At 32.8% G+C, this 20426-nt stretch overlaps 1 protein-coding gene across 1 annotated transcript; it reads left to right on the top strand.

The window, feature by feature from the left end:
- The first annotated feature begins 11101 nt into the window (after positions 1–11101).
- On the top strand, positions 11102–13538 carry LOC111901341 (protein FAR1-RELATED SEQUENCE 5-like). The gene is made up of 6 exons (XM_023897199.1): positions 11102–11605; positions 11699–11743; positions 11845–12102; positions 12486–12715; positions 13216–13271; positions 13390–13538. Exons 1-6 carry the CDS (start codon positions 11102–11104, stop codon positions 13536–13538), a joined length of 1242 nt encoding a protein of 413 aa, XP_023752967.1.
- Positions 13539–20426: the final 6888 nt, after the last annotated feature.

Genomic DNA, 20426 nt, shown 5'->3' with positions numbered 1-20426 from the left:
GTGACACCACTCAACTGTTCTCCTTTGATCCCATGGACTATGATGAGTCCATCCAGGTTATGATCGAATTCATATCCCATCATCCCGTTGTTGTTCCTCTCATGAAAATCCCCGATCCATCAATTCCACTTCGTCTCCTTCACACCGCCTTTGACATAATCAAGATCGAAGATGGAGTTCTTGAAATCAGGATAACAAGCGATCGCATTGTGCCTATTCCAAAACAGACGTTTTTAAGGGATATTAGGATTCTAGAAAACCCTTTACAGTTCTAGAACCATCGTCTAAAGAGTTTCAGATGTTTCTCAACCACATTAGGTATGCTGAAGAATTCAAGGCGAAAATGTTCAAGAAATCTACAATTCGTGGACTATGGACAATACTCATGCATCTCGTCGTTCGAGGTCACTCAGGGAAACATGGAGGAACTGACGCTATGAGCAAAGATTTGCTTTATGTTGTCTACAACATCTACTCTGAAAAGACGAACGCTATTGACTTAATTGAAGTCTTGTGGCAAGACTTTCGGAAATTTGCTGTGAAGAGAAATCCTCTAGAGATATCAAGTTCGAGATTTTGGGCTCTTACCATTCAACAACTCTACCAAGAGAGGCATGAACCAATTCCAGTCGACACCATTCCGAAAGAGATATTTCTAACCTTTAAAGCTATTAAGACTTATCGCCTTCTGAACCAGGCATCTTTCAGACCTATACATAGATTGCCTGAATACATGTTGGCCACTCTACCATCCAAGTCCTTTCATTTGAAATATCATTTAGAGACTTCACTTTTGTACAACCCTACATAGTCTACCCGTATCTCTATTGAGTGCACCTCAGATGTAGCCAAGCTAGTCTCAACTGGTGGAAAGAAAAAGAAGGAAGCCAAAAGAAAGACCTCTCCCTCTAAACAAAAGGCCAAAAAGAGAGCCAAAGTCGATACTTCCTCTCAAAAGGAATCTACCAAAGGCATTCTGACTGAATTTGGTCATCCTCTCACCCCACCTGCCCACTCTTCCGAAGTACCCTTTGGAGTTTCAAAACCACGTGCACACATTCCCGAGGAGTCTCCACATAATCTACCCTCACCTTCCAAACAAGTTGATGTCGGTGTTGAACAAAGTTCTTTGCACTCTCCTATAACACATGTAACGCCTGCAGATCCGGGCTAGTCAATTTAGAGACAATAAGCATCAAAAATGATTTTTTGATGGAATATTATTTAGAAGGATTAATCTTTTCCAAGTGGTAGTATATGTTACAAGGGTTTCGTACATATAAAGAACGTTGAAATCCGTGTTATAACGAAGAAGTTATGACTCGTCAAAGTTTTTCGGCAAAACCGGCACGACACCGGGAGACGTAAATAGTGAATTTACGATGGAGGAATTTTTAGCCTTAGAAATCTGACTTTGTGCGATGCCACGTGTGAGCACCTAGCTCAGACTTGGAGCCCAAGCTCACTCACGACGTGAACATCAAGAAATTCACGACGTGAATCTTCCTCCAGTCCCTTATAAATAAGAGGTGAAGCCCTCTTCATTCCTCACACCTCTCATCACTTCCCTCTCTCTAGCCCCGAAACCCCCCCGAAAAGCCTAGGGAACCTAGCACGAGGCAGAAGCTCCCGAGTGCCTGGCGGTTCCGAGAAGAAGAGCCTTTCGGCTCAGGAACGCTGCTCCAGCGGAGCCCGGTTTTGAGAAAAATCCGCTATAAGTGAGCTAAGCCTAACCTATCTTTAGTATAGCTTATGTTTCAATGTAGTAATGTTATTAGGGCCTTATTATAAATATTTGGGCTATTATTATGAGTTATATAAGTGTCGTTATAATATCTTTTTAACCACTCGCGGTACGGAGAATCTGGTTTGGAGGGCCGCTTGGGTTGCTGGATTTCAGAATTGCTATATGCCAAAATGGTCTTGCCTTCCGGTGTTCCATGTATGACCCATAGCTGTACATAGTGGGTGAAGAGTATTGTTTTAACGCTTATATAATAGTAATAATAGCAAGACTATTAATTAGTTTCGGTTAACATTAGAATAAAATCTAGTGGTAATGATACTAGGCTTGTCCAAGGAAGTGATTTTAAGTAAACGAAGTGATGTCCGAGTACCGAGTCACCACCTTATCAGGTGAGTGCATAGTTACTTTCATCTTACACATAGATACGAAGTATTTTATATAAATTACGTGCTAAGTGTGCATATTGTTTGTGTACTTTCTATCTATGTTGGATGAACGATTTTTATACATGTTTTAAATGATTTAAACTGTATATGTATTTTATATCTACAAAATGTGTTCGGGTAAAACATGGGTAGAAGAAATAGTTGTTGTGTGACAAAAATAAAATGATGAGAGGTGATATAGACCATGAGATAAGGGTGAGAGGTGAACCATGAGAGAATCCTTTTATCCAAGTGTTGACCCCGTCATCTAGCAGAGTATGGATGACAACCACAAACTATTCTAGACAGTCTAGTGGAACACTAGCAGGCTCGCAACTTATAGGTGTTATTTGAACTGTGTATTCACCAGCTGTACTCTAAAAACCCATTGACATGTATTGCGAGCGGATTCTCGGAAACGATACTATCGATAAACAAGATAAAAAAACCATTGACATGTATTGCAAGTGGATTCTCGGAAACGATACTGTCGATAAACGAGATAACCCTGACAGCTATGGATTTAGTGTCTTATGAGCAAACCCTGACAACTATGGACTTAGTGCCTGTTGAGGAAACCCTAGCAATGATGGATTTCGTGCCTATTCCTTAGGATAATCCTTAGGAAAGAATGAACGAGGAATAGCTAATTCTTAGGGTAAATCCTTAAGAGTAAAGAAGATAATGGGGATGAGAAATTGGGTTAATTGTTTGATCATTAAACATAATAATTATATTATTGTGGGTTGAAAACCCTATGTACTCACCAGGTTTCCCAACCTGACCCACTCAGTTTATTTATATCACAGGTGTTGATATGAAGTCACATTACACTGAGAGATTAAAGAGATATAAATCACTAGTGATAATGAATGTAAGTTCTGTTTATGCTTATGTTTCTGTATTTACGATGACATCCCAAATGTTTTAAAATGAATAAAAATACTTTTCTTCGGAAATGCTTTGATAACGTATTTATCATGCTTTACTGAGAACAAATTCATCAACATTTTTATTAAAAGAGGTACTCTGATTTTTATAAAGCATAAACAAAATCGGTCTTTTCTGGCCATGAAAATAGGGATGTCACAACACACTCATGAGTCGTCTCGGATATCCCTCCTTCATCTTCTACACATACACGATTCGAGACCTCTGTCTCGGATCCTAAGCTTTCCGAAGCCGGGGTAGTCCCTCCAACCTTGGAAGCCTCAACTGGTCTGATACCTGGCTCAGGTAGAGGACGACCAGGTACTGATGATCCCGACTGGTTAGACTTTGTTAGCAGGGATCACACCAGGCATCCGGAGCTCACTCGCTCCCAAGTGGAATCAACTCTCATCTCTATGAGAAATCGAGCAATCCAGAGCAATACACCTTTTTTTCCTCCATCTGATGATGTCACCAACCAAGAGTTTGCATCAGGAGAGACCCATCAAGACAACATTCCGAATTCCTCCCACCATGATGCATTACATCTGGATCCTAATGAGGAACATTCATCAAAATTTATGCTTGATAACGATAGTATTTCCATTGTTGCTCCTCCAGTCATCTCCACTTTTCACCTTCTTCAGAATCCGTCTTCATCAAGGCCCATTTATCACTTCGTTCTTTCATCCTCTTCATTAGAGCATGTTGATGAAGAAATCCAAGTTGCTGACCACGTTCAACACACTCTTGAAGGTGAAACAGAAGCAAATCCTCCTAAGGATGATCAAACAACCACTGCCAACAATCTTGGCCCTTCCGATCCTCCGGCCCATCAAGTGAGTGATAAAGCCAAGTCTGAGCGTTCCACCTCGGACACGAGATCATCAGAAGAAAATTATGTTGATCCCTTTGCCTTGTTGGAACTCCGAGACAACATGTCTACTGCAGTCTTCAAGTTTGAATCTTTAGACAAGTCGGTTGCCTAACTTTACTCAAAAAATGATGCCAAAGTGTCTGGTCTTGACACTAAGCTCGGTGAAATTCTCCTCTCCCTCTCGAAAGTCAAGAAACCAAGGCCCTCGAATGAAAAAAGGGAACAACAACTAGATCAACTCATGTCCCTCCAACTCAAGCACACCATTGAGGAGGTTGAGCAAAAGTACAACTCGAGTTGATCACTACCTCAACACAGTTACTACCATGCTGAAGTTTCATGATGACATGATCAACGCCAATAATGAGCTGATAAAACAAACTCATGTCAAGCATGAAAAGCAGATTCAGAGGATGGAGAAGGAGATCAAGAAGAAAGATGAGATGAATCTCATTGTGCCACAAGTTCTCATCAAACTCCTCCGAGCCTGCTGGAATATAGTGGATGTTCCGAACAATAAGTTTGATGAAATGCTTTTCATCCTTGCCACTTTATTTGACCACCTCAAAGCTTAGGCTCCACTGCTGAAGCCTATGATGCCCTCACCCTGCAGATGAACACCAATTTTCAGAAGGTGTTTGATCGACTCTCAGAATTTCAACAATCAGCTTTACTTGCCTCGGTTGTTGGGCCATCTGATGCAAAAGGGGGAGAAGGTCCAAGCAAAAGAGATCACTCTATCTCTTGGAAGCCTGCCTCGAAGTTTAAACTTTGTGATGAATCTGATGATGACTCTGTCCAAGTTGTTTCCACAGGTACTCCATCTAATGATGATGATAAAGATGTCGAGTACATCACAAATGTTGTGGTAGTTATCCAAGCTCCAAAAAAATTTCCGGCAAAAGTTCTTTCCGAGGAAGAGCAAAGGATATGGTATGTTGTCTCATGGCCATCATCCTTAGTTGATGTTCTATAGAGAAGCCGTGAAATGGTTAATCCAAAGACGAAGCTTAGAATTGATGCTTTCCGAGCTACTCGGTCGATGCCCCCCCCCCCCCCCCCCAAATTCCCTCACCAAGAATTGATCCAATTGATGAAGGTTCTCCACTTTGGAAACCTGATAATATTCCAGAAGAGCCTCTGATTCCTCCAACTTCAGAGTTCGCCATCGATGAGAACATGCAACATGTTATTTATGTTCTCAACAAGCAACAAGACAAAGGTAAAACGCCTATCTCGGAATTCCACAGCTCCGAACAGACCACCAAAAAGTCCAAAGGTTGGTCTCAAGCTCAAATAGATCAGGCTCTTGAAGAAAGCATTCGGATCCAAGCCCTCAAAGATAACCCCAATCCAACGCTAGGGCTTTCACCCACTTTGTCGTGAAGGAATAATCCATGATTTGAACATTGTGCCATTCATGTATTATGATCTACCAACTCAAGACTCGGACCAACTCGATCTTCCCATCTCTCCTTATGGAAAGTTCCACATCAAATTTTCTCCTCTCCACCCTGAAGATGATCCTCAAATGATCATTAGAACCGAAAGAAAACAATTGAAGACATTCTACTCCTTGAATGCACGTCCCAAAAAGAAGTGTGGTCTCGGAAGAGGATTACATAAATATCTGGGTTCGGAAGAAAAGTCTTAACAAAGTTTAACTTAGATTGTTTGTTGCATCGCTACTATGTTTATCGAAACAAGTCAACTCAGCTCACCATCACGGACACCGAATTCCCCTCCATTAATCCTAATGACATCTTGACTATTGCAGCTCATTTCCGAACTCGTCAAGACAGTCAGATGACTTCGAACTGGCTCATTTGTTCGGAACTGAAAAGTTCTTGGCAAAGACTGATTACAAGCTGCCTGAAGCTTAAATTTTGACAGAATGGCCAATTGATGAACCGGTGTTGGGATACGTTTACTTGCAAAAGAAGACAAACAAGAAGGACTTCTTCAGAGTCCTAGATAAGCATCTCGTTCCCTCAAAAGTTCTTCAAAAGTATATCTCAAATGCAGAATAGTCAGAAGCCCCGGAGCATGTGAAGACAAAGTTCATTAGGAAATCTCAGTGGTATCTTGAAGTCCGAAACTGGCTATACAGAGTTCATGTGTTCATCCAAGAAGAAGCCAACTAAGCTGACCTGATTGTTAAGTTCACTTAGGGGGGAGATTGTTGAAACATGAAAAGTGAACCTCTAGCAATCACAAGAATGAAGATCCGAAGTCAACAGTGTCCGAGATTGGTGAAGTCCGAAATAGAGATGGAGTATGAGATAGAGATCATCCGAGATGTAGTGAAGATCCGAGACTAGCTGCCTGTTTGAACATTTAATGTTTCTTGTCTTACTTGTGATGTCACGTTTCATAGGACTTATCTTTTTTTATATCTTTTAGATAATCAGTTGTCAGTAGCTGCTTATTAACCAGCCCTAGGAATGTTACTTAGTCTGTACGATGTACCTCCTTAATCTATTTAAGGAATGTTTTGAGTGCAAGAAAAATATGACTTGTTACTCCAAAGATAGCAAAAATTCTCTTTATTCTCTTTCACTTTTCTCTCAAGTCAAGATCTTTCATAACATTCTTCTTGTTCATTAAATGTCTTTACATTGATTATACTCCTAGTTTACTTCATTTAATAATGAGTACTTTGTTGAATATTTCATTCATGTCTTGATTGGTATTACCAGACTCGACTGAAACTTTTAATTAAGAGCAGACATTGATCTTAAAGATTTACTCAAGGTTTGAGTTTTTAAACCTTGTCCTTGCGCATTGATTCTAGTACTCACATCTTTAAGATGCCATGTCTTCCTCGGAAAGAAAACCCATGATCCTTGATTGATTATGCATTTAGAACTCATCCAAAACACCCATTCTAGTTGCCCACTTCCTTGATCTCGCATCCCCTTTTGCTCCTTCTATTCTCCTCTCGGCTAGACAAAAAAACACGACACACACTTCACACTAGATTAGGGTTTGGGCGAAGGAGGGTTTAGTAATTCCTAGGAAGGGCCAAATATTTGAACATAGCAAAAATATGGTTAACTGAAATCTGGATCATCAAAGTATACATTTTTGCTATGTTCAAATATTTGGCCCAGGTAGCTACATATATAATCGGTTTTTAACAATATTATTGAGCCTACGGTAGACATAAAAAAAAAAAAAAAAAAAAAAAAAAAAGACCAAGATCGAATAATAAAAAGATGGGTCCTAAAAAACCGGACCAAAAAATAGACTGACTCAAGAAGGATCCGAAAATACCAAACCATTTTCAAACAAGCCCCTAAACAACCAAATCGTATCAAGACAAACCCAACACCGAACTGGGCCCGGAAAAGGCGCATACATACCTTAAGGAACTGTTTGGGACCGGTCAAGATATAGAGCATTAACCATCTGTGGTGGAGCATTAACTATCTGTGGTGGCCCAGCAAGAATTTCTTTCTATATGGGCCTGTGAGCGGGATGTGGTCATAATATCTAGCGTAGGTGGATTGGTGTCTAACTGTCGGTCTAGAATAATGGACAGAGATAGGCCGACAAAAATTGAATTGGTTTTAATTTTTAATTTTCTTGTTTAACTTAGTTTTACCTTCTATTCTAGTCCCCTATATGTTTTTATTTTCACCCTAACAATATTGATATAAAAAACTAATTACACAAATACTAAAATAATATAAACCAAGTTAATATATTAAAATAGGATCAACATTGAATATATTTTAATAAAAAAAGGTTTATATCATCTTTACTTTTGGCTTTATAAATAAACTCTATATTGATTACGCTTTATTAATATAGATACTAACTTTTTATAAATAAAATAAAATGTTTTGTTTTTGTTATATTATATGACTATAAATAAATATAAATTACCTAATATAATTTATAAATCTTAAAAAGTTATATATATATATATATATATATATATATATATATATATATATATATATATATATATATATATATATATATATATATATGAGAGGGTTCATGCGAAAATGCAAATAATTTGTGAAAACGCGATAACAAGAAAAAATCTATGATATTGTGTCACATCAACATCATATTTTGGAAAATAATTCATCCAAACTTTGAAATACATGATGATAATCGATGATAGATGAGAAATTGTTTCATAATTATTAAAACCGTCTTTAAATCTATATTACCATAACACCATCCAATGTTAACTTACTATCTTTAATTTATTGCTAATAAATTTATTTTTTTTATAGTACATGTGTTTGATTTTCATAAGATAAAATCTGTTTTCGCGTTTACGCAAGATATTTATATTTTCGCATGAACCTACTTATATATATATATATATATATATATATATATATATATATATATATGTGTGTGTGTGTGTGTGTGTATGTCAAGTGATCTTAGATGGTTATCCGATTTTTTCTAAAAAGTTTGGTCGATATGTGGAATCAAATTTACAGTTTGGACAAAATTTATCACAAACTCTTCAAATATGTTATACAAAATTACAAACTGTTCCAACCTGTTATACAAAATCTATTTTAATTTTTTATTAATAAATACATTTAACTAAGTATTGCATATATTTTTAATATTGTTGTCATTGTTTTAAGGGAAATTAGGTTTTTATTACTGTTTATGTGTAGTTGTGTCATGTGTGCTCTATTATTGTTTTAGTGGAAATTATGTTGCTGTTAAAATATATTGTTATTATTATTTTCGATTGTAACAAGCTCCATTTTTTGACTGGTTTTATATGTAAAAAACAATATTTTTTTTAATGTTTTTAGTGATATTCTAAATCGACATATTTATCTTTGTTTTATATTTACATACTCAATGGCTGTCCAAAACGTTACTTTGATACTAGCCCTTTACATGTATATAATTTTTTTTCTTAACCGTAGTTTCCACGAGTTATAACCTAGTATCTACCCTAATAAATAAGAATGATTTTGCCACATGTCCTTCTCTCATTCAATTTGCCACATGTCATTTTGTCATAATTTAGAGATATATTTATTTTCCACTTGTCATTTATTTGATTTTCCATTTCTAATATATTCTTAATTAGTTTCCATAAATTAAACCTACCATAATGATATTAATTTCAAATTTTAAATTTTAAATTTTAAATTTCAATTTCAAATAAATTTACAGTTTAAACCTTTGTGTTTAACATTTTGTTATAATTAATATGTTTAGTATACGGGTCTGATAACTAAACAATAATTTTAATTTATTTATTTTTTGCATGTTTTTTTTTCTCATAATTTTTACTTATTTCAAATTTTGAATTCAAATAAACTTTTCATTTAATCGTTTCTATTTAACATTTTGTTTTAATCAACCCGTATAATATACGGGTTTGATAACTAGTATATATATATATATATATATATATATATATATATATATATATATATATATATATATATATATATATATAGAGAGAGAGAGAGAGAAAGGTCAAATGATAACAAAAAAGATTAAGAATTATAAGAACCTTTTATTTATAAGTTATTATTAAGTTTTTTATTATTGAACCTTTTAACCAAACATTTTATTGAAATGTTTAAAAGATTTTTTTGTTAATTTCAAAATTATTATTATTTTTTTTGTAAGGGTATTTTAGTAATTAACAGATGTAAACAAAAAGTGAAGGTCTAATTAAATATGTTTTTTTAATGAGAATGGTCGATGTCTATTTTCTTCAAAATTCGATGTTTATTCTTCAGTGATTCATATTTCGTGATCTTCGCTTTTTGTTGAATCGATCAATTCTGTTAATCCATTGTCTTAAATTGTTAGATTTTCATATGGATTTAGTTTATATGGAATCATTATCTGAAAGTGATTCTAGTAGATTAGGGTATTTGATTGACAAAATTGATCAGTGTTCTTCAATAGTTCAATTTGATTTTAGTTGCTTTCAAGGTGAAGTATCATCGTTTTCTTTGTTCGATTCAATGTGTGTTCAAAGCAAGGTTCTAAATGGCGTGAGGCGTGGCGTGGCGGCAAGGCCAAGCCTCAAGCTTAACGAGCCATGGCGAGCCACGGCGTTTTTCAAGGCGTGATGTAAGGCGGCGATTTTGTATTAATTTAAAATTATATTACCACATAAATATAAATTTATATTAAATATAACTACTTTTTAGAAGTGTTAAATCAATAACTAATAACAAAAAGTTAACAAAAACCACAATACTTGTATCTCCGGTTTGAAAAGACATAACAAAGAGAAAAAAACTGTGTCTCAAACGAAAAAAACACGCGCCATAACACGCCATAACGCGCCATGGCGCGCCTTTTAGAACACTGGTTCAAAGTAATGTTGAAATCGTATAAGGAGCAGATCAATTTAATGTTCAAATCGTACTAGGAACAGATCAATTAAATGACGATGATATTGGAATCGAATGTCAATTAGCAACAGGTATCTCCGTTTCCTTTTGTTACTAATTTAATTTGTTTTTAAATCTTTTAAATGAAAAAGCTCCTTAATTTATTTGTTTTTCATTTTTTTTAAATCTTTTAGATGAAAAAGTTATTAATTTGTACTTTAATATATATATATATATATATATATATATATATATATATATATATATATATATATATATATATATATATATATTTGTTTTTTGTTTATTAAATCAAGTTTCATTATTGTTGAGTTGTAACTATTGATTTTCTATCTGTTATTAAGATGTGAATTGGTTTGTTATGTAGTTGTTTTCGTTTATAATATTTGTATTTTTAATTGATAAATGTTTTTATAAGTATAGTTATGATTTTCTAACTGTTATTAACATATGAATTTGTTTTGTTATGTAGATGTTTTTACATGTGATTGTATAATATATATATATATATGTTAATCTCATTTTCCATGTGTAATTATACTATGAATTTTTAATTTTTTTGTTCATTTATTTTGTAATATGTGTATGTTAAGCTGATATATGTTTTTATTTATATTATTAGGTCAACCTATATTTTCTGATTTTTTTCTTTCCTGGTGGAACTCGTAAAATATGGATTCCTGAGAATGTTGATGATGTTAAGCCAAAGTTGTATAGCAAATATCTAAGTGTTGATGATGCAATAAATATGTATAAGGCTTATGTTGCTAAAGCTGGTTTTGATGTAAGAAAAGGTTCTACAAAGTTAAACAATAAGTCACGTGTTCTTACTCATCAGTCTATGTTGTGCAGTAGAGAGGGATTTCCTCAAAGTGTTTATGTAGACACAACTGATTCTAAAAAAAATAAAGCTCAAAGAAATTCTAATATTAAAAGGAAAGGATGTCCAACTTTTGCAAAATTTAAAAGAGTAGGAAATTCAGAAGTTTTTGAGCTATACAAATTTGAAGAAAGGCATAATCATGATTTGGTTACAGAAGATTATAAGCGTTTCTTGAGGTCTAACAGACAATTGGATAATGCTGCTCAAGAATTCATTGAGAAGATGGGAATGGTAAAGATTGGTCCAATGAAAGCATACACGATAATGCAAGAATTAAGAGGCTCAAACAATGTTGGAGGGATTGTTGTTGACTACAAGAATCAATCTAGAAAAGTGAATTGTTTTATTGAAAAGGATGATGCACAGATGGTAGTTGATAAATATATAAATAAAATGAAAGAGGATCCAAACCTTACATTTGAGTTTATATGTGATAAGGGAAAGTTGGTTTCACTTTTTTAGGCTGATGAAGTTGCAAAGGCAAATTATAGAGAATTTGGTGATGTTGTTTCTTTTGATGCTACTTTTCGGACGAACAAGTAATTTTTTTTATATTATTTTCTTTTGTTGTTTTTATATTAACTTTTTTTATATGTTTATTTTTTAAGTATCATATTGTATTTGCTCCTTTCACAGGAATTGATAACCATAGAAAGAGTGTTATTTCTGCAGTTGGTCTTTTGAGTAGTGAAACTATAGAGTCTTATTTATGGCTCCTTAAAACGTTTTTGAAGACTTTTGGTAAACAACCTACTGTTGTTCTCACTGATGAAGATGCACCAATGAAAATTGCAATTGATAGAATATTTATTGATTCACGTCATCGGTTATGTATGTGGCACATCACCCAAAAGTTGCCTTCTAAGGTATGTATTTGTAATTTTTAGACTATTTATTTTGTATATATCATCATTATATGTTTTTGTTGTTATATTTTGTTTTTTTAAATGTTATCTCTTTTTGTTAAGTTGTGAATTTATATATATATTTTTGTTTATGAATTGAATTTTGTTAAATTATATTATTTTTAGTTCATTTTTCATTATGTTAATTATTATATGTTTATTAAGTTGTGAATTTTTTTGTTTATATTTTTATTTTTAAATATTCACCTGTTAGTATGTTTTTAAATTGTGAATAATATCATTTTATATGAACTTTATTGTATATGTTATTACTATTTTAATAGTTATATCATCTTTTTATAGTTTATTATTTTATATATGTTTTTTATGCATGTGTTCTTTAGGTATGTGCTGAAGTTTCTAATGATATGAAATTCAAGAAACGTTTCAATAAGCTAATTTGGAATTCTAGGATAGATGCTTCTGAGTTTGATAATAGATGGAGAAGTTTTATTGAAGATTATAAGCTCCAAGAGGTTTCATGGTTTTCGAAAATGTTTGATATGAGAGAAAGTTGGATTCCAGCATATTTTAGAGACATGTCATTGTCTGGTTTGATGAGGACCACTTCTAGGTCAGAGAGCATGAATTCTGCATTCAACAAAATTGCTCACTAGGGTAATTCATTGGTTAAGTTCTTCGCTTCTTTTGATTCAGCTATGGATAGGCAAAGACATAATCAGTGTTTCTTAGACCATCTTAGCAATATTTCCAAGATTAAAAGTAAAATTTCACTAAAAATTATGGAACATGCTGCTGATATATATATACTAATGAAGTTTTCATAAAAGCGAAGAAAGAAATTGAACAATCTGTATTTTCATGTTCACAACACAGTGTTACAAATGAAGAATTTTATGATAGATTTGTTGTTATGCAATATAAAGATATTATGGGTTCTACTCAAAAGTTGTTAACGAAGAAGATTCAGAAAGTGATTGTGAGTTTTTTATTTCAAAAAAGACATTTTTTTTCAAGGTAAATTATATTTTAATTTTTTTTTCAAATTTTAAGTTGTGAATTATTAATATTTTTGTTTGTGTTTATTTTTCACATGTTGTTTATGACAAAAAGGAATCAAGTTTTGAATGCTCTTGTTCATTGTTCTTTTAGCATGGTATATTGTGCAGGCATATATTTTGCATTTTTAGGACTTACCAAATAAACAAGATTCCTTCAAAGTACATACTTAGGCATTGGTGCAAAGGTGTAATTCCATCTGAGGTTCTTATGAAACAATGTTCAAAGATGAGGCCTCATCATCATCATCATCATCATTGTTATATGATCCTCTTTCTCATCAGTTTTTGAGTTTTGTGGAAGAAAGTGAGTCTATTTTGAGTAAAGATGCGGATAAGCTTAAGGAGTTTTTGAGCTCATTAAAGAAGCAAAGTTGAAAGTTGATGGTGCTTGTTCTGCATCAATTTGTTCAAATTCATTGTTGAAAAGAAAAGATATTTTTGAGTTTCTTGAGTCATCCTATGGAGTGAAGAAGCCATTTATTTATGATATTGGAAACCCTTCAGATGACATAAGTAATAAAGGACGTGGTACAGGTAAAGAGGTTGAAAGGAGCTAGAGAAAAGCCATTACTGAATCAACTAAACAAAAAAGGTTTTGTTCCAGATGCAAACAATATGTTATTGGTCACAATAGTAGGTCATGTGAGCGTTTGGAAAAACAAGCAAAAGAAAAAGAAATGTGTACAAATGACAAAAATATGGATGCATGATCTATTTGAGAGATTTTTAGGGTTTTTATCTTTTAGATTTTACTTAATAATAGTTTCTTTATATATAAGATTTTTATCTTTTTTTTTAATTGAATAGTATTTGTTTTGTACTCACTGTTTTATTTGTTTAAATATAATGAATTTTTCTTAATAATAATTCTTAAACTTGATATTATTAATATCTATTATTATTGATATTATATAAATATATTGTATTTAATAACTGTGAATATTTTAATTGTGTTTCTAAAAGTTTTGTATATGTTATTCACAACTTAATTATTGTATATCATCTATATTATTTTAGTCAAACATAGTAGTTATGTTTCTTAATTTTTATTTTATTGCATGCTGTTGTCTTATATATATATCAATTACATTCAAATGTTTTTAAAATTTTTTATCTTTTTTTACAAGATTTCAAAATTCAATTCACAACTTAACACTTTAGTCATTTTGTTTTAATTTAAATATTCATAATTGACAAAGTTATGATAAACATTCATTTTCTTAACAAATTTTATATCAACATCAACAATTAACTAGAAATTCATATTTAGGTAAGAAAATATATCATTCCAACATGTTCACCATGTGTGCAAACATTACCCAAAATAAAAACATCATAAACACCATATTTGTTCAACTAGATAGAAGTCTTCAATAGTAGCTAAGCATTTAAAAAATAAAAACAGTAGATATTTATTTTTTAGTCTTCACCAATCAACTGAAACCTTTCCTTATTTTTTAGTCTTCACCAATCAACTGCATTCCATGATTCACAACTTGTTTTTGTTCTTCTGTTGTCATCTTTTCAAACTCAAGACCTTCTTCTATTATCTTGTTGCTGTGGATATTGATATCATTCACCAATATCTTTGTAACATATTTTGATCGAAGCTTTGTCAATTGTGTTTTCTGTTGCTTTTGATCTTTTTCAATCTCAGAATTCTAGTTATTTGGCCCTTGTCCCTTGAAAGTTTTCATATGTCTCATTAACATAACTCAACTGTCGTTCATGTTGTTTTATGTCCACCACTTCAGTTTAAAAATCATAACTTCTTTCTTCATTAAAACTTCTGGTTTAGGGTGTTTTTTTATCAATCAAGTACGACATCATGAGATTGAACTGTATTCAAAAAACTTATCAGTAAGGATAATAAGATATAAAATTCACAGTTTAAGATTTAATAGAAAACATTTGCTTTTTTTGCTAAGTTACTATTTAATACTCACCAAATAATATGACAACATGCCATAAGTATGCACAATATCTTTTGTGGTTTTTTCATTGTCAATCGGATGTACACTACATTTTTGCAAATTGAAACAAATGATGTAGTAGTGCTTTTTGTGCAATATTGGGAAGAATATCTGCATTAATAATATAGTTGAAACTGTTAATGCCTTAATATAAATATTTGTATATATACAATATAATTATAATAAAAAGTAATAAATGGTTTTTTCTTACAATTCCAACTTTTTAAAAATACTTCAGATGTGGGTAGTTCTTCATGGCTTCATTCATATTTTCTTCAAACTTTTACAATCTCTTATCATATGTTGTATCCCTATCCAACATTTCTTTGTTCTTGGAAAAAATGAAAATGTTATTTTATTAAGTTATCATTAGTTATTTTATATCAATATTAAAATTCCATACTTATATTTTAAAATATTTCTTACCACCATTCCTGTTGGGAAATTGAAGCATAATGGTGTTGTATTTGCTTTACGCTTCTCTTCATCATTCAATAACAACGACCAACAGTCAATTACTATTGGGTGGATCCATGAACTTGGTATTAATGTTTCAAAAAATATCATTTCTACTTTATGCCCATGCTTTGTTTCAAATATTATTTCCCTGTTGGATTATTATAAAATTGTTAAATTTTATTTTATTAAGTTGTGAATATTGATATTAGTTTTTATTTCTATGAAAAAAAATAAAAATAGTTAAAAAAAATTGTTTTTATTTTAGTTTTGTTCATATTTACATTTTTATTCACAACTTAATAAAATTAAATTTAATTAAGTTTTCAAATATTATCTATATTAAAAGCATTCACTTACTTGTGATCCTTTTGTAGTGAGAATATGGATTATGAAATCCTTGTCTCAACAGCTTTTAACTTTTTTTCTCACTTCAACTGCCCGCCTCATGTAAGGTGATTGGTAAGGCTCTGTTTTAGTTGTTGTCCTCTTTGATCTTTTATAAGCTTCTTTTTCTTTTCCTTTTCCTTAATCATTCTTTTCTTCAAGTATGTTTTTTTCATTTCCCTTTTCTTCTTTGTTGTTTGTTATTCCTGTAAGATGTATTGTATAGAAGTCATTTTAATTGAAAATTTAACTTTGTTTTTAAGTGATATTTCATATTACCTTCTCCTTGAGATTCATTGGTAAAAAATCCTTTTGTTCAGCCTCCATATTTGGTGTGTTCGGCATATTATCTTCAAAGTTTGGATTATCGTATTTTGTTTTTGTTGTAGCATTTTCTTCACCTTATTGTGTTTCTAAGTGATGTTCAAACTCTTTTTCACCTATCTCATTTTCATCTTATTTTTCTCTTGTTCTTGATAAATTGCCAATGTTTTTGTTAAACATTTTTTCAATGTTCACAAATCTTTCAAACCATCCACATAGTTCTTTATCATCTGGATATTTTTGAAGTGCATGCTGCAATGTTTTTTGAATTCTGTTTCTACACTCCAAAATGATTTTAAACTCCCTTTCTATCAAAAGACAATAGTTATGCAATAAGTATTAAATTATTGTTAGTTTATAGCTACATTTTTACAAAAATCAATTCACAACTTAATATTCAGTTCACAACTTAATAGAGTAAGTTCCATTATTACCTCTGCACCAATGTCATCATTTTCTTCTGTATCTGCATCTTTTTCAACTTGTTTGCCTTTGCCTTTTTCCTTAACAAATTAAACATCTTCTTCATCTTTGTATTGTATCAAATCAATATCCTCAACCAATGTGACCAATCCTAATTGACCTTGAGCTTTTTCAATATTTTTCCTTGATTTAATTTTTCCATAATTCCAGTAGCATATTGGTCTTATTTTTCAGTTGATGTATTGGTTTTGACAATCAGTTGAATGTAGATACAAAATTTGTGAATTATTTTGTAATAAATTAAAATTTTATTTATTTTAATCAATTTGATGATATCCAATGAAATTTAGTTTAAATTTTACTTACAAGCAAGAGTGAAAGTGGCCCAGCATAGTAGACGCCTTTGTTTCTTGGTTTCCATGAATTCCTACTATGAGGCAATGCATCACTTAGATATTTGCACCAGTTTATGTTTTTCCAGTCTTCAATTGCTGCAATCTTCATGGTAATGCTTGTTTGTAAACCTCCACAATATTTTTTTCTCTATCATTGTATCCACAAACAATGTGATGTAATTTAACACAAACATTTCATCTGTAACTTTCAAGGCTTCTATAAGTTCACAAAGAGTTTGTTGTGATTTTCTTACATCAGGATGTTGTTCTTTCCATTAGACAATAATCTCATTGTCTTCCTCACATTTATTCACAGTAGATAAATCTATTCCTGTTTTTGGTATTCCAAGGATCTGATGAATTTTTTCTTCATTTATCATCAGTTTTATGTCCCCTAAATCAATCCAGTTTGAAGTAGGGTTATATCTTTCAACAACAAAATGTGCTAGAACCGATGGAATTGTATCAAGTGATGTTTCTGATATTGCCTTGAAACCTAATCTTTTTAAACATTCTTTATGTTCCCTACTTAGAGATTTAACAATAATGTACAATGCTTTTGTTGTTACTCTTGTTCTCAATGGTGGGAAGTTTTCATCATCTTGTTTATCTTTCTTCTTTCTACCTCTTTTTTTCTTGGTTTTGCTAATAAGATTAAAAAAAAGTACTAACAAAAATATTTTATTTAATATTATATATATATATATATATATATATATATATATATATATATTGTTAGGTCATAATTTTGTGGTTTGAGCTAGGCATTCATCTTGTATAGGTCTTGGTAGGGTCTTGGGGTTTGCTATGTAGGTTGTAGTATGTTAGCGAGTGTGTGCGGCCATACACGCGTGTGCGGCTGCACACTCTATGTGCGGCTATACACGTGTGTGCGGCTGCATACTCTGTGTGCGGCTGTACACACGTGTGCGGCTGGTGGTCCTATAAATAGAGTGTGTTTGTGTCAGTTGTAAAGAGACGTCAGTGACGTATGTGTGTGTTTTCCCAAGGTGTACCTGACATTTATATGATATAGATGTGTGCATGCTTAGATTAATTCTTCTTTTACTCCTTCTACACTCTGTTTGATTGTTTGCCTTAATTGATCACTGATTTGGATCCATAGTTTTTGGGACTTACAATTGGTATCAGAGCCAATTCAGTGTCAATTTTGAAGAGACTTTGAAGGTGTGCGGCTGAGACTTTGAAGGTGTGCGGTTGAGTGTGCGGTTGGAGTGTACGGTTGAGTATGCGGTTGGAGTGTAAGGTTGAGTGTGCGGTTGGAGTGTGCGGTTGGTGTGTACGGTTGGGACCCAGGCTTGTAATGACCTGGGTCCCCAAATCTAAATAATCCCACTCATTGTGCAGGAACAGCTGCGGAGGAATGTCGTCAAACCTTGGTACGTCGACAGCGGTTGTTCCAGGCACATTGACAGGAGACATCTCCCAACAGCACGTCATTCAGACTTTTAATGGGGGCTACGTTTCCTTCACGGGAGGAGATGGAGGGAAGATCACTCAAAAAGGAACAGTTGTAATTGGAGTACTGAGTTTTGAGAACGTCATCTACGCTCCTGAATTAAAGTATAGCTTGTTGAGTGTCTCACAGATCAACTTATAAACTACAGATAATGATATAAGGTTCAGCTGTGAAGACCTCGATGCAATAGTGATTACAGAGTGTTCTATCGAGTTGTACATGATGTTTTTTTTATATAAACGTGTGCAAGCTCGATTTCTTTTCATCTTCCTATTCTATTGCGATTGTTTGTTGCTTGATCATTGACAGAAGGAGTTAGTGGTGTTCTCAAAGTGATGTCTCCAACTTTTGATCAGATGGCCAACACCTTTCAACCGATATGGATACAACTTCAAGGATTCCTCCCCTTCCATTTGCTATTCCAACTTCATTGCCATTTGATGAGTGATTAGATACTGACACAAACCTCCCAGCCTCCTATGAAAACAAGATGACTTGATCAGAGGCAGGGAGATCTTATCCAAGAACAAGTACCACCAGTCCAACAACCCTCCAAAGCTGCTACACCAACTCAACCGACCCTAAAAGGACCAAGTAATGTTAGATCTTTGTTTGAAGTCGGGAGTTCTTCTGCTCCTGGGGGTTCTTCTCCTCCACAACCTGCACATGATGTTGCCTCTTTGAGGCTTGCCAGGTTTCTTGCTCAACAAGATTCAGATCCTTTACCTCGTGGCAAATGAATATCAATAGGTGAAGGAAGTTCAGGGGGAGCAGGCCCATCTATCTTAGAGCTCAAGGAGGAGATCACTACTCTCAAACAGAAGACCTGATTCCATGCTAGCTCAAACCAAGGGGGAGATTGTTAGGTCATAATTTTGTGGTTTGAGCTAGGCATTCATCTTGTATAGGTCTTGGTAGGGTCTTGGGGTTTGCTATGTTGGTTGTAGTATGTTAGCGAGTGTGTGCGGCTGCACACTCTATGTGCGGCTATACATGTGTGTGTGGCTGCACACTCTGTGTGCGGCCATACACACGTGTGCGGCTGGTGGTCCTATAAATAGAGTGTGTCTGTGTCAGTTATAAAGAGAGGTCAGTGACGTATGTGTGTGTTTTCCCAAGGTGTACCTGACATTTATATGATATAGATGTGTGCATGCTTGGATTAATTCTTCTTCTACTCCTTCTACACTCTGTTTGATTGTTTGCCTTAATTGATCACTGATTTGGATCATATATATATATATATATATATATATATATATATATATATATATATATATATATATATATATATATATATATATATGTATATATATACCTTCAATTTCATCTTCTGTACTATAAACATCTTCTTTAATTTTCTTCTTTCTCCTTCTTTTCTTTGTTAGTTTGCTAATAAGATTAAAAATAAGTGTTATTAAAAATGATATATATATATATATATATATATATATATTAATATCATCAATTTCATCTTCTGTACGATCAACGTCTTCTTTAATTTTATTCTTTCTCCCTCTTTTCTTTGTTGGTTTTGCAAATAAGATCAAAAAAAATGTTATTAAAAATCATTTATACATATATATATATATATATATGTGTGTGTGTGTGTGTGTGTGTGTATGTGTGTTAATACCTTCAATTTCATTTTCTGTGGTATCGCCATCTTCTTTAATTTTCTTCTTTCTCCCTCTTTTCTTTCTTGGTTTTGCTAATAAAGTTTAAAAAGAGAGTGTTATTAAAAATCTTATATATATATATATATATATATATATATATATATATATATATATATATATATGTTAATACCTTCAATTTCATCTTC

Source organism: Lactuca sativa, chromosome 2 (genome assembly GCF_002870075.4).
Source record: "Lactuca sativa cultivar Salinas chromosome 2, Lsat_Salinas_v11, whole genome shotgun sequence".
Lineage (NCBI taxonomy): Eukaryota > Viridiplantae > Streptophyta > Magnoliopsida > Asterales > Asteraceae > Lactuca > Lactuca sativa.
The sequence above is the reverse complement of the archived record's forward strand: the minus strand, read 5'-3'. Positions and strand labels throughout refer to the sequence as shown.